The 14,978-nt window shown below is 49.7% G+C and overlaps 1 protein-coding gene across 1 annotated transcript in view; it reads left to right on the forward strand.

Moving 5' to 3' along the window:
* The window catches only part of LOC119459602 (actinia tenebrosa protease inhibitors-like), a 160,736-nt gene that overhangs the window by 34,000 nt on the left and 111,758 nt on the right, over positions 1 to 14,978 (forward strand). Inside the window, exons 3-4 of the mRNA XM_049670916.1 lie at positions 10,748 to 10,940; positions 14,892 to 14,920. Coding sequence (XP_049526873.1) covers positions 10,748 to 10,940; positions 14,892 to 14,920 — 222 coding nt within the window. The remainder of the gene's footprint in view (positions 1 to 10,747; positions 10,941 to 14,891; positions 14,921 to 14,978) is intronic.

Here is a 14,978-nt window from a genome sequence, read left to right on the forward strand (position 1 = left end):
GAGGACCTCAAACGGGAATGTGTAAGAGTGGCGTTGAAGATTAATATGCAAAAGACAAAGATAATATTCCATAGCCTGGCAAGAGAACACGAGTTCAGGACCGCAAGTCAGCCTCTACAGTCTTTGAAGGAGTATGTTTATCTAGGTCAATTACTCACAAGGGATCCTGATCATGAGAAGGCAATTTACAGAAGAACAAAATTGGGTTGGAGTGCATGCGGCAGGCATTGCCAAATCCTGACTGGGAGCTTACCACTGCTATTGAAAAAAAAGTACACAATCATTGCATTCTACCGGTGCTAACATATGAGCAGGAACTTGGAGGTTAACAAAGAAGCTCGAGAACAAGTTAGGGACCGCACAAAGAGCAATGGAACGAAAAATATAAGGCCTAACCTTAAGAGACAGGAGGAGAGAGGTCTGTATCAGAGAGCAAACGGACACAGCAGATATTAAAGTTGACATTAAGAGAAAGAAATGGAGCTGAGCAGGCCATGTAATGCATATGATGGGTAACCAGTGTACCATTAGAGTTACGGAATGCATACCAAGAGAAGGGAAGCGCTGCAGGAAACTAGGTGGGGTGATGAAGTTATGAAATTTGCAGGCGCAAGTTGGAATCAGCTTGCGCAAGACAGGGGTAATTGAAGATCGCAAGGAGAGGCCTTCGTCCTGCAGTGGACATTCTATAGGCTGATAATGATGAAGTCCCACACTGGAGCCGCAATGAATGAGAATGATGTGTCAACGTTTCGCACCTACGACCAAGCACCCCATCTAATCTACAACGGCTAAAAGCGACGAAACCTCAAAAAAATGTGGTTGATCCCTCTTATATAGGAATCGGTATAGAACACGAAAGTGAAACGTGTCTTCACAGAAGTAGTGTAATGTTTATTGCACATTGATATATAATGTCTATTGGTGTTTTGTGGCTAAAGCGCCCTTAGGTGTTGATGCACCCACGCTGACGCCTGGTGGCACGTCTCCTCCATCACGACTACCAACGTCGATGACCATGAGCAACCGTCGTGCATATGGAAGCTGCACTACGCTGCACACGCTAGCACAACGCGAAAGACGAAGCACGTAACTGACACACTAATACAACGCGCAATACAAAGCACGTAACTGAATCGTCACCGAGTCAAATCAGCGCGTACAGCGCGTCGTAATTGCAGCCTCCGCGATCAACTTCAGAAACATTTTCAGAGCTAATTGCGGAGGCCACGCTCCGCTGTACTCAGTACGGTGAACGCCACCTAAGTGGCGTTGGTAGTGCTTCTTGATGCCAGCGTCCCTTCGAATGCTGGCATCGAGGCGTCGTAGTGCTGAGACCACCGAAGCGTTCACTGTCGGTGCGCGTTAGTGTCATAATGCAGTACTTCTATTTTCTGCTCGTAGGCGGCGGCACCGCCCCGAGCAAGAGCGCGGGTACACGGAGGAGTGTTAGATATATAAGGCGCGTCTGTGTAGCTCTCTGCAAATGCGTTTGTGGCGCAATGGGTTAAACGCTCGGCGATCTATCGTCGCGGACCGAGAGGTCGTGGGTTCGATTTCCAAATTTGGCATGTTTGTGGAACTTTTTCTTCTGGTTTCTTTCTTTGTATTATGTTCTATGACGTATATCCGTGACGGAAATACGTCAGTGAAGTCTTGGTGGACCCCGGCATAAAACACTTTCGTGTTAAAACACTACAAGTGTTTTGCACAACCTGCACTGATGGCTGATGTCCGACAGCACATCTCCTAACAGGCTGCACTGGCTCGCAAGACAAATAAGTCCAGCAGTTGAATCCATGCAGCAGAGGACACACTAGGAATGGCAAGGGGTAGGCTTTATTGATGCGTTGCTTAGACAGAGGACCGGTGTCTCGTATCCAGCTCTTGTCACGTGACCCAGAACGAATACAACACTGATGTTGTCTGGTGCGTGCTGGTGAAATATTGAACTTCCTGTACTAGTCGCAGTCTCAATTGAACACATGTAGGTTCGGTGAAGGCTGGTGTGGAATTTTTTAATAGAAATCATTTCTTAGAATTTATTTCAGGCGTTTTACATGCCTAATTCATGATTTAATTACGAGGCATGCCGTAGGTGGGGCCTTTGGGTAATTTTCACCACCCGGTTATCCTTAAATGGCGCGCAATCCAGAGTACGCGGGCGTTGCATTTAGCCCCCATCGAAATGCGGCCGCTGAACCCGGGATTAGATCCCGCGACATCGTGCCTAGCAGCAGAACACCATGGCGTCTAATCTGCCACGGCGGGTAAATATTTCTTTAATTCCATTGAGTAGCTTACCTGGGAAGCCTTAATGAATGGTCTATAACGGCCACGAGCTCCAAAGATGTCGCCAGGTTGTTCTTGGTTTTCTGAGACGTCTTGGGGTTCTGTTTGATACCCCCCCCCCCCCATTTGTTGGGTAGTAATAAACCCTATTTGGGGCTCTCTTTCTGCTACGGAGCAGCAGCTGCTTCTCATGCTGCGTCACGCCCAGGTGTCGCTTCCGCGTATCGTTGCACAACGCCCGACGAGCGCCAGCTCTTCGATAGACCATGCTATCACTGTCAATGTGTTGCTCTTCTGGTGCGATTGCGCTTGTCTTTTAATGAGATTAGCGTTCTTTGGCTTCTTTCCGAAGTTGTTGCTTTGCGACCAGCACACTCTCTAGGTGTTCCCTAATCTCTTTAATAATAAAGTCGCAGTTTCAAGCGAAAGGCTAAGCAATAGTAGCGAGAGCAATGCATTAGTATTAGAAAACTACACAACGCATTGTTTTTAGTTCCAGGAAACTTTCATTTGCAAATTATCTTAACAAGCACGGTGTCAGGCGAGCATGAACATATCTCACTAGATGAGCGTGAACACTCGCTGTATACGCTGCGTAATGAACAGCGGCAGCACCCGTGAAGGAATTCCTATTTTACGCACTCTACAGCTACTATATTTTAGGCACATGTACAGCCATGTTTCATTTATGCTTTGCACTACATTGCTCTATTCAACAAACAATCCCTTGTATGGCGCTCTTTGGACAGACTTGGCTCTTGCGCCAATAAACACCACATATCACCATCAGCGAATTCTTGTTCTTACTGCCTCTCGCGTGAACACAAATTACACACGCCAATGCGCAGCGCACACGAAGCCATCAGCCATCCCAGCGTGCCTACTCTTTGCATCCACCGCAGATTACCTGCAGGATAGGGAGCGTGCTGAGCCATGTGCAGTGTTAGCCGGGTTAGCAGAGGAATGCTCTTACATGCCTCTCTCCCCTCCCTAGCGCGCTCGCCTACGCTGTTCCGCCCCTCGATAGCGCGACAATACGCCGTGCCCCATGCCACTGTCCTTCGCGGGTGACCTCATGGGCTTCCCCTCGCGCATTCAGTGTACAGCGCGCGGACTCGAGATTATCGCACTTGCAGATTATACTAAACCTCACGTGACGTCGACTCCGACGACGACGAAGGAGTCTCCATACAATTTCTATAGCAATAAAAAGAAAACTTACACATATTGTGAGACGTAGACCGATGCGATGCCTTTATTTCCGAGCAGCCACCCGAGGCAGAGACGAAGCACCGCACGAGACAAAAGATGATGATGAGTCGTATTTACAGATGACGATGACGATATGCACGTATAGCGCTCATACAAGATGATGAGTCGTTTGTACAGATGATGACGACGATATGCCCAAAATGCGCTCGCACTAACTGCACCCCCCCCCCCCCCCTTCAAGAAAGCGGTCAGCAAGATCGCAAGCTAGAAAGGGTAGGTACGGCGAATGTAGGGTTCCATGCGAAATACATGAACAATTTCCGTAGTGCGGCGGCGGACGTAAGTAGCTGAGCTGACAGGAGTGATGCGGTAGTTAACGGCCGAAGTTCTTTGCAAAACGGTGTAGGGGCGAATATCTCTGTAGAAATTTTTCACAGAGCCCCGGTGCGCGAACAGGTGTCCACAATAGAACTTCGTCGCCTCGGCGGAACGAAGCAACACTACGCGTCGCATCGTAGCGAATTTTCCTTTTGTCCTGAATGGTAGCGGTGTTGGCGTGGGCAATTTCACGGAATCGGGCGAATGGAGCAGCAAATTCTTCAGGAAGAGACGCGGATGGAGCAGCCGGTGCTGAAAGGAGTGTACTGCCCAAGACGAAAGACGGCGCACGACCGTACACAAGGAAAAAGGGACTGTAATTGGTTGTACGTTGGACGGCAGTATTATACGCAAACGTCACGAAATGTAGGATGCTGTCCCAGTTGGTGTGATCCGGTCGAACATACATTGACATCATGTCGGACAAAGTTCGATGAAAACGCTCTGTAAGACCATTTGTTTGCGGATGGTATACTGATGCGGTCTTATGGGTGGTGTCACAGGCCTGGAGGACTTCACGAAGGACATGCGATAGGAACGTCTTACCACGGTTACTCAGGAGCACATGAGGTGCGTCGCGGCGCAAAATGATACCGTGCACAAAAAACTCGGCGACTTCGGAGGCAGTACCAGAGCGAAGAGCAGCTGTCTCAGCGTACCGCGTTAGATGATCCACTGCGGTAACGATCCAGTGGTGACCAGCGGTCGAGAGTGGGAGGGGTCCGTACAAGTATATGCCCGCAATTTCGAAGGGGGTGGACGCGCATGGTAGAGGCTGCAGAGGAGCGGCTGGAAGGGATGTCGAGCGTTTTCTGTGTAACATGACGCGCCGGAGCCAACGTATTTGGCGACAGAGGAGGTAAGGCCCAGCCAGAAACAACGCGTTTTGATGCGGTCGTAGGTCTTATGAAAGCCCAAGTGGCCAGCCGTCACGTCCTCGGGAAGTGCTTCTAATACTTGGAGTCGAAGTGAGCGAGGTATGACTGGTACCCATCGGTTACCGGAAGGATGGTATATTGACCGAAATAACGCTCCACCTTGAAGCTTAAAACGTGAAAGTTGTCGTCTTAAGCGACTGTTGGGGGGTCGTGCCAAGCCAGTAAGTCGGTCGATCAGCGTACGGCAGTACGGGTCAGTAAGTTGGAGTGAGACGAGGTCAGTAGACGGAAGAAAGTCAACTGAGGCAACCGACTGTCCCGAGCTACTGGGCGTGTGCTGATACGTGTGGCTAGATGGTCACGTGCAGACCGAAGGTGAAGCATGGGCGTTTTGGGACAGCGGGCAGTGCGACAAACCGTCGGCATCTTGATGCTGTTTGCCGGACCTATACGTGACAGTGAAGTCATAGTCCTGCAAGCGCAGGACCCAAGGGCCGAGGCGTCCAGAGAAGTTTTTCAGAAACGACAACAAACAGAGAGCATGATAGTCGGTCACGACTGTGAAATGGCGGCCGTAGAGATAGGGTCGAAATTTTCATATTGACCACACGATGGCGAGACATTCCTGTTCTGTAATCGTGTAGTTGCGCTCAGCAGGAGACTTCCATAAGCCACGACTTGCTCTTCTGACTTCTGATGCGGCTGCAGCAGGACAGCGCCAATTCCATGCCCACTGGCATCAGTGTGTAGAATAATAGGGGCGGTTGCATCGAAATGACGGAGCACGGGCTCTGACTTGAGAAATCGTCTGAGAGTCTTGAAGGCGGCTTCACAGTCGTCTGACCACACAAAGGACGGGCTTGAAGACATAAGTTTGTGTAGAGGAGCGGCGATGGCGGCGAAGTCACGGACAAAGCGGCGGAAGTAGGACGGTAGTCCTAGAAAGCTGCGGAGTTCTTTAAGTGTGGTTGGTGGCAGAAATTGTACCACTGCAGCGATGTTATCGGGATCAGGCTGGATGCCATGCTTACTGACGACGTGGCCCAATACTTTAATGCTTCGGCTTACAAAGCGACACTTCTTAGTATTGAGTTGGAGACCAGCCTTTGCTAGACACGCGAGAACTTGGTCTAGACGTTGTAGGTGCGGGGAGAAGCTCGACGAAAAGATGACAATGTCGTCCAAGTAACAATGACAATGTCTTCCATTTTAAGCCACGGAGTACTGTATCTATCATACGTTCAAACGTTGCTGCTGTATTGCAAAGTCCAAAAGGCATCACGTAAAACTCGAAAAGGCCATCAGGTGTAGCAAACGCAGTCTTTTCTTTATCCGGCTCATGCATTGGAATCTGACAATATCCGGAGCGCAAGTCGAGGCTCGAGTAATACTCGGCACCTTGTAAGGTATCGAAAGCATCGTCGATACAAGGCATTGGATAAATATCCTTACTTGTAATGTTGTTTAGCGCCATATAATCGATGCAAAAGCGCACAGAACTATCCTTTTTTAACAAGCACAAAAGGAGAAGACCAAGGTATTGCTGAAGGCCTTACAATGCTGCGTGTCAGCATGTCGCTCACTTGTTCCTCCATAACATTTCGTTCCGAAGGTGACACACGGTACGGGCGATGGCGAATAAAGCGAGAGCCGCGTCTGTTTTAATTCCATGAGTAGTTACAGTGGTCTGACCCAGGCCTCGCGAAGAAACGTCAAAACAAGCTTCATGTTTCAATAAAATTTTGAGGAGTGCATTGGTCTGGGCCGGATTGAGATATGCACTCAAGGTGGCCTTAATAACACTAGTGTGGCCGTCTTCGGGCGTACAATGCGCGGAAGACGTGGCAGGAGAAACACTGGCGACACATACCTGCGCAGCGTCGGCGAGCTTGGCGACAGTAGACCCTTTCGGCAGTAGTAGTGGCTCAGGAGTCGTATTAAAGGCTCTGACGCTGGCACAGTCATTCGAGAACCGGAGCAAGCAAGAAGCGATGGCGAGTCCTCGTGAAATGCAGTGCTTAGAAGGTACAACCAATGCGTCTCCGTCAACAATGGCTGTTGACTCAACGGTAAGAATACGTTCTTCGTCTAGTAGGATAATAAAATCCGCTGCTGCAATGAGGTTGGGACACGGGGAATCGAAAACTGGATAAGTCTCGGTGTCGCTGATGTGAATCCTTGGTTCGCTGCACGAAATTAGTGCAAAATCAGCGGACAGCAATTCCCATCCTAATATCATCTGATGAGCGCACGTCGAAAGCACGGCAAGTTGCACGTGATGACGAATACCGTCTATCAGAACGCGAGCTATGCACTGCCTGGTAGGAAACACGGGAACGTCATTGGCACCACTTAGGACCGGACCAACATACAACGTTTGCACTTTTCGCAGACGGAAGCACAGTTCACGATGTGATAACAGAAATAGCAGCTCCTGTATCTACAAGGGCGTCGACAGAAACACCTTCCACACAAACCGAGAGCAAATTGGCGGGGCGAGCAGGAGGAATTGGGACAGGCCGACACATGCAGTTTCTCCTCCAAAAACTGTAGCCTCTAGTTTTCCGAACGGGTGTCCACAACATGGGAAGCAGCACGCAAGGGCGATGAGGAACGGCGTTTAGGTGAAAGAGAGCGACGCCGTGGCGAGAAGGATGCGCGAGCCATGTCCTGGGAAGGTGAAGGAGAGCGACCAGAATAGCTTGTGTACGGTCCAGGAACGTAGGAATCTAATCGCTCAAACGTGGCGTAGCCTCGCATTTCACCTGGGTGACACCCGGGAACGTAGGAGTCAAACCTAGGTGCGCTGTCTCGCTCAAATGTCGCATAGCCCCGCCTTTCATCCTGCTGACGCCGACGGCAGTAGCGAGAAATGTGGCCGCGAATACCGCAGTAGAAACAAGCCGGGCGCGACGACCGCCACGGAGAGTAGTACGGCTGTGCAGGAGTATTCGCTGCCAGCGAAGCTAGGGGGTCGCGATAAGCTTCGGCAGGTGGAGACTGAATGGTCATAGGAAGCCGGGAGGCAATTTCGGCATAAGGTGGTGGATGAAATGGTCCAGTAGACGTGTCCGATTGGGCGTTTGTCATCGACGCTAGTTCGGCCTTGATGATGTCATACAGTCCAGAAGAAGCGGGGCGAACGCTCGCAAGCGTCGCAGGTCCGGAAAGATGTCCGCGAAGTTCCTTCCTGATAAGAGTGCGCATCAGGGCTCGCAACCGAGCATCACCGTTGAGATGAGGGTCGCCAGAGGCGCGTGGCAGGCGAATAGACTGGAGCGTGTCTAGACGTTGGCATGCTGTGATAATATCACCAACGCAGTTTGGGCTCTGCATGACGAGAGCATTAAAGGCGACTGTGTTGATGCGCTTCAGTATGGGGCGAATGCGGTCAGCTTCCGCCATGTCACTCTGTGCGCGGCGGCAGAGAGTGAGGACGTCCTCAATGTAGGATGTATAGGACTCGCCCTGTTCTTGTATGCGCGTTGCCAGCCTCTGTTCGCGATTTAGGAGCGTCCACACGACATGCCGAATATCTGTCGAAATTGCTGGGTGAATGATGGCCAGTCCAAAAAGCCACTTTCGTGGTTAAAAAACCACGTCTTCGCAACTTCTGTTAGGGAGAAAGCGACATACCGCGATTTGTGCGTGTCGTCCCAATGGTTGACGTCGCTGTCTCTGTTGTAGTGATCGAGCCAACCTTTCAAGTCGTCGCTGTGGAGGCCGGTAAAGACGGGAGGATCGCGGTGTTTGGTGTACACCGTCCAGGTAGTTGGTAGGTGGCTGAGCAGAGGTTGTAGAAGAACTAGTGGATGGGTTGGTTTCTGCGATCACCGTGTTAGGCGAGAGCAAATGATGACTAGACCGGAGCTCCAGGGGAATCGGGAAAGTAAGAGGACGTGGGAATAGAAGCAAACTCGACCACTTGTGAGATGTCGACCGATGCGATGCCTTTATTTGCAAGCAGCCATTCGAGGCAGAGACGAAGCACCGCACGAGACAAAAGACGATGATAAGTCGTATGTACAGATGACGACGACGATATTCACAAATACTTGGCGCTCTTTGGCCACATCTGGCCCTTGCGCCAATAAACCCTAAAAATCATCATATTCACAAATAGTGCTCACACAACATGATGAGCCGTTTGTACAGATGACGACTACGATATGCCCAAAATGCGCTCGCAATATGTATATATACATTATTGATCTATTGCAAGGCAGAATCGAAGCCGCTTCACAAGGCGTCCTCAAGCACAGCAGTTGGAAGCTACAACTAGCAGTGCCACGAGCTTCTTTCACATTTGTTTTACATGCTGCACATGCGTACCCTCGCTGTCCTGTTCGAAGACTGGGGACGTATTCAGGGATGATCACTCTCGGCGATACTATCGCCCTGGCCATCAGACGCAATTCGATTGGCCGGCTGAGCCAAATCTAAAGAGCTGATTGGCCGGTTGAGCACTACGTCACGCGAAGGCGATAGTATCGCCAAACGTGATCGTCCGAGAATACGTCCCCTGCCCTTCTGCTTCCCTGCACTCTAGTTACATAGACGTCAGCATCGTATAATCGTAGCACACCGTCGCACTAAGTATTTGATGAGCTCCATTTATTTCACTAGCCTTTCAGTGCCATTCGTGGCACTCAGGATCATTCCTAACCGCCTGAAGACCGGTACACATCAGTTGCATCACCTGGAAATAAAGCAGAAACTGAATTAGATTGATGCGTGCGCCTTCCTCTACGGTCGGCCCAAGCCATGTGCTCTTTTTAACTCTTAGTCAAGCAGATATCTTCACCGTAATCTAGGGGTGTTCTCAGAAGTAATGAACGTTGCTTATATGAGAAGGCTATTTAAACCCTGTATGTTGTAGGTAAGACCCATTTAAGAGCTAAGGAGTAGCCGGTGCCTTATTTGTGCGTCAACATCTCCTCATATCGTATCAATCCTTAGAATACTTATGAATCTCAGTCGAGTGTGTGTGAGTTTGCGGGTCTCAGTGTGTGAGGGGGCATAAATTATTTCTCCATAAGTCTCAGCCCATGAACACTCGACCAAGGTTTCATGACCTTGAGTGAGTTCGTGGTTCCCTCTTACCGAGTGAGGCCACCCAAGTGTTAGCTTGTGCGCAAGTTCGATTCCGCGTAGCACCGCAGAAATGTTAGATTACTTTTTGTCATGGGCGACCGTAACATACCCAGCGGCACATACCTAGTGAGTAAACTTCGTCCAACGTTTAGTTCTGAACTTGGTTTCCTCAGTAAAGCAGCTCTACGCTCTACCAATAGACCATGGACTACCCAAGGCCAAAGCTGGCGTGAAAGAGGTTGCACGCGGGTGGACGGACAGGCAGAGAGCCATACCGCAAGCTGGATGAAGTTCACGGAGAAGGCTAATCGCAATAAAGGAAGACATAATGTCTAAAAAAAGAAAAACACAATTCGGCACAGAGAATTGCATGGCATGCGGCTTGAGTCATTTTATTTCAAGTCATACGCGTATGCTGACTTTGACCTCACTTCTTATCGCGTGCTCGGTGCTCTTCGCTATCAATCGCAGGTTACAACAGCTGCTCAAACAAAAATCATGAGCAGTGTCAAATGATTCCTTCAAGTGAGCGAACTCAATTTCGCAGAGATTAGACCGTCAATGCAGTGTTATAACTGACGAGCTGCGATCTACGTACACTACTCGCTTTTCAGAAAATTGCTATTTGCGCACTCCTTGTGTAAGGGAATCTGTGAGTTTTCGTACTGAGAGGGCAAACGCTTCGTGCAGGCCTTTGTACTCTCTCGCTTTCTACCACGTGCCTCATTTTGTTTCGTGAGAATACTTATACCAAGATTTAGTTTGACTGAACAGGCCAGCGCACAGCTAAATTGCAACTCGCATTTGGTGCATAATTGTTGGCCACTACTACAGAGTATGTGCAAACTCTACTTCTGGCATGTTGTCTAAATAATAATTTCTCATTGCTTCAGACGAAGACGCTGCTGTCTGTGCGAAGCCAAGAAAAGATCCATGCATGAAATGGCGTGGGACGTACGAGAAAATTCAATACTTTTACAACATAAGCAGTGGTACCTGCGAAAAGTACATAATTTGCGGTAATGTAGGGGAATTCATGAAAGAGAACTCTTTCAATTCGAAGACGCTGTGTACAATGCAATGTAGGTAAGTATGTGCGTTTGTTCTTGTGAAAAGGTTCGCCAATAATCTATTTTTTATATAATGGGAAACATTCAACAATATCAGCATTTTATGCTTACTAGAAATGCGAGGCTAACTTTAAGTGCTATCGTTGAATACTTAAAATTTGTAGTCAATTTAGGCTGTGGTTTTCCTTTGCTGTCTAAGACAACACATTTCGAAATTGAAGCTATTCGTTGTTTGTTATTTTCATTTTGATTCGTCGTATTATACAGGTGCAGTGGTACTGACAAATAATTCGTCTCGGCGTTTTTTGTTTTATTGATGATAGTCATTTAAAATTTCATCGAAAAGTTGTGCTTTGTCGTTTCTGCACTAGTTATTTGTGCGTACTTCAGCTTACACAGCACAAGATTGGATAACGCTGTGTCCCTTTCAAAAAGTCGGAATGCTCTGTGAAGGTTGTTTTGCGTTATTTCGGTTTTCGCACGAGAGATACCGATTAACTCAACATGGTATTGGTCATTCAATTCTGCTGCTATATGTCATGCATTGCTGGCCGCAAGAGGCGTAACATTCGCAGTTATAATATTTATTGCTAGATACATACAAGTATTCTCGTTCGCCGCTTCGTCTGCGATGCGCCCGAAGCGAAAGTCTCTCTTCCTCCTCCCTCCGTCCCCTGCCCAGAACTCGCTTGCCTGAGAGCATATTCCCTTTCCCTCGCCCCCCTGCTTCGAACGACCGAGCGAGCTAACGCGGGGACACTGCGCCGCTCGCCCCTTCTTGTCACTCCCCGCTACTCGATAGCGCGAGAGCTCACGCGCGACGATCTTTCCAGCTTCCAACGCCGGCCCAGTGACCCAAGTTGCCTAATACATTGGGCCACTAGGTGTGTCCTGGTGGTCGCGTTGCCTTCAGTGTCGTTTCATTGTCGTCATTCCAGCTAAGTCAATGTACTCTCGTCATGCCGTCGTCATCATGCGTTCTACGCCAACCCAGTGGACCATGTTGTCTACTACATCGGGCCACTAGGTATTTTATTGTATATAGACGGTCATCATTCAATCACGATTACGCAGCCGTCGTTAGCAATGCAATCGTCGCCATTGCGTCGTCGTCAGACAACCACCATGATGTATAAGTTGTCGTATGGTTGTCATCATGCGGTCATGGTCGTTCAATCGTCGTCACTGAAGCTTCGTCATCGAAGTCCCATCATGCGATCGTCCTCACGTCATCATTGTCGTACAGCCTTCGTGGCACAGTCATCATCACGATGTTGTAATCATACACTCGCCGAGATCCGACTGTCTTCATGCCGCTGTCATGTCACCGTCGTCACTATGTCATCATTTTACAGTTGTCACGCATTCGTTACCATATCATCGTCGTGATGGCGTCGTGGTCATTCCATTGTCATCATTACAATATTGTAATCTGAGTTACGTTATGCCGTGTTCGTCACGCTTTCGGCATTGAACCAGTTGGCCAAGTTTTCTAATAGCTTGCGCCATGGGGTATGTGCTCGTGTGGGTGGTGCCATCGTGGTCGCTTCGTTGTTGTAATTCTTGAGTAATCAATGTCATCCAGTCGTCGTCACTCGATCGTCGTCAGGTCATCGTCATCTTACAGGCTTCATGATTCAGTCATCCTTACGCCATTGTCGTCATACACTCCTCGTCATCCGATTGTCCTCCAAATGTGGAAATGTCATCGTCGTCATTGCAGCATCGTCATTCATTCCTGCGCATGGCCCAGAGAGGGCATTATGTTGGTGATGACCATTGTTGATGGTAGCGCCCCACAGTGCCCCTCCCCCTCGCCGTAAGGAGAGGGACTAATCCTCCGTGTCTTTTATGTCCAGGACGACCTCGTGAGGTATTGACGACGATGGTGCCTCGCGTCGTTTTGGCGGCTGGACAGCCACGGCCTCGTCCCGCTGACAGTGAGCGTGCAGCCAGCGCAGGAGAGACACGACGGCCTCCATGGTGGCGGGGGACTGGAATGCCGAATGACGTGCCTGGTTGATGGTAGCGAAGGCCAGCCGCGAACGGTGCAAAATGGTCGCCTGATGTGCGCGGCAGGAAGATTTCGCGCACACCACAAAGTGTACACAGGAGACGGGCTTCGTCTGGAGTGTAGGTTGAAGCGGGCTCCGATGGGTGTTTGCTTGCTTGAAAGCCTTTATTGAAAACAAAAAGAGAGGTGGAGCCCTTAGGGAGCTTTGCAATGGGTGGAGTCCCTATTCCGGTACCCCATTGGTGCCAGCCTCCAGCTTAGCCCTTCGAACCAAGGCTTTTTGGGCCTGAACGTCCGATTGACCGCACCCACGCAGGGCCGCCTCCCACTACTCTCGGGTTGGTTAGGGTTGGGGGGAAGAGCTGATTTGCGCTGGCAAGCCCAAATCATGTGGTAGGTGTCAGCCACCTCCCTACATTAATGGCACTTGATAGTGAAGGAAGAATCGAAATGTTTTAGGGTTGTCGGGCACAATAAAGTGTTAGTGCAAAGTCGGAACAAGATCGTTCATCAGCCTTGCCCGGCATCTTTGCAGGAGTTGGGTATTGGTGGTGCCAGTCCTTGCAATAGGTCGTGATGTCTTTGAAGGCGATGGGTGCAGCTCGTCCAGGAGGAGTCGCCTGAACGGCTCAGCAGTCATTTCAGGCTGGTCAGTATGGAGCGGACGGGGCTGGAGCTCCCAGGGCAAGCGGTACGCCCAGACAACCGGGTGATTGGTGGCAATCAGAAGTTACCATGCGTCGCGCCACTGGTGGGAACTGCGATGGTGGATTCGGGCGGCACGACGGCCGTGGACGGATCGGTGGGCGCGAAAGATGCCTTGAACGTGGTGTGTACGGCATATACGCGTGGTGTGTGTGGCGCAGTACTAGATTACCACGCTCGTACTGAACGTCGGAGCAACTAGAATTACATTGGGCTGTTTGCTGCTGTCGAGCCTGGTCCAAATGCTCACGAGCAGAAGTGACAGCGACGTCAAGTCTTCCTCCCCTTTGTTCGCGCTCTTGACCACGCCACCATTGCAACAGCGAGTGTTCGCAGTCATCGAGTGACATCTGTTTATGTTTGCCTATGCTCGGGTGACCCACTGCTTCTTATTTTAATTAGTAAGCGAATGTCTACTCCAATTGATACATGTGAGAAAAAAATACAGGGCATGCTTCGAACTTTCATAGAATGTGAAGCCAAAAGCCTAGTTGGACCCATAACGATGTGGAATTAAGCTCTGAGCCCACCCGGCGACGTATACAAGGCGTGCGAGCGCACTGCGAACGTGCTGCCGCTGTTTCCAGAAAGTTCTACGGGAGCCGCCGCTGGCATTTCCCCCGCTCCTCCCCAGCGCCGCCACCGTGCTTGCCCCCAAAGCCCCTACTGCGCTGCTGGTATCATTTGCCTCCTCCTCCCCACCGCGGCTGTTGCCTTTTCCCTCAACGCCCTCCGCCACTGAGCGTGAGGTGTAGTATGGGAACACTAGGAAATGTTAGAGCTGGTCCCATTATTCTTTCCAGATTCCACGCATCGCCTCATATTTACTTTAGCCCAAAATTCGTCGACGTTGCATTATTTCTTCATTCCGCTTGCCCTTTATTTTATGATGAGCGGCGTCGGAGTCAGCTTTGGAAGAAGACGAACGCGCGAGCAGTGGCAGTAGTGCGAGGGGAGCCCGAGCACTTTTTCTGTACCTCACAGCGACCTTGAAACATCGAGATTTAAGGCTTTCACCTTAAAACTGCGAACCTTACTTCTTGTAGTTGTCTAATAGATTACTGTCGCGTCAGTACTTTGACATGAGGACAAATCTTTCCATTTTTGAAAAACAACCGTCATGCAAAATTTGACACATTTAGAAATATATCTGGCGCAAACTGACGTAGATTAGTTAGGGCACGGTAGTCGTCGCATTAGAATTCATGCTCTCACATTGCGTCAGATAATGTTTTCTTCCTGTTTCAGAGGCTTTACTTTGGAGCACATACAGAACAGTAAGTACATTTACATGACCTTCCTCCATGTAGAGATGATTAAAAATATCCAGCAAAT

This window comes from Dermacentor silvarum, chromosome 7 (genome assembly GCF_013339745.2).
Source record: "Dermacentor silvarum isolate Dsil-2018 chromosome 7, BIME_Dsil_1.4, whole genome shotgun sequence".
Taxonomy (NCBI): Eukaryota; Metazoa; Arthropoda; class Arachnida; order Ixodida; family Ixodidae; genus Dermacentor; species Dermacentor silvarum.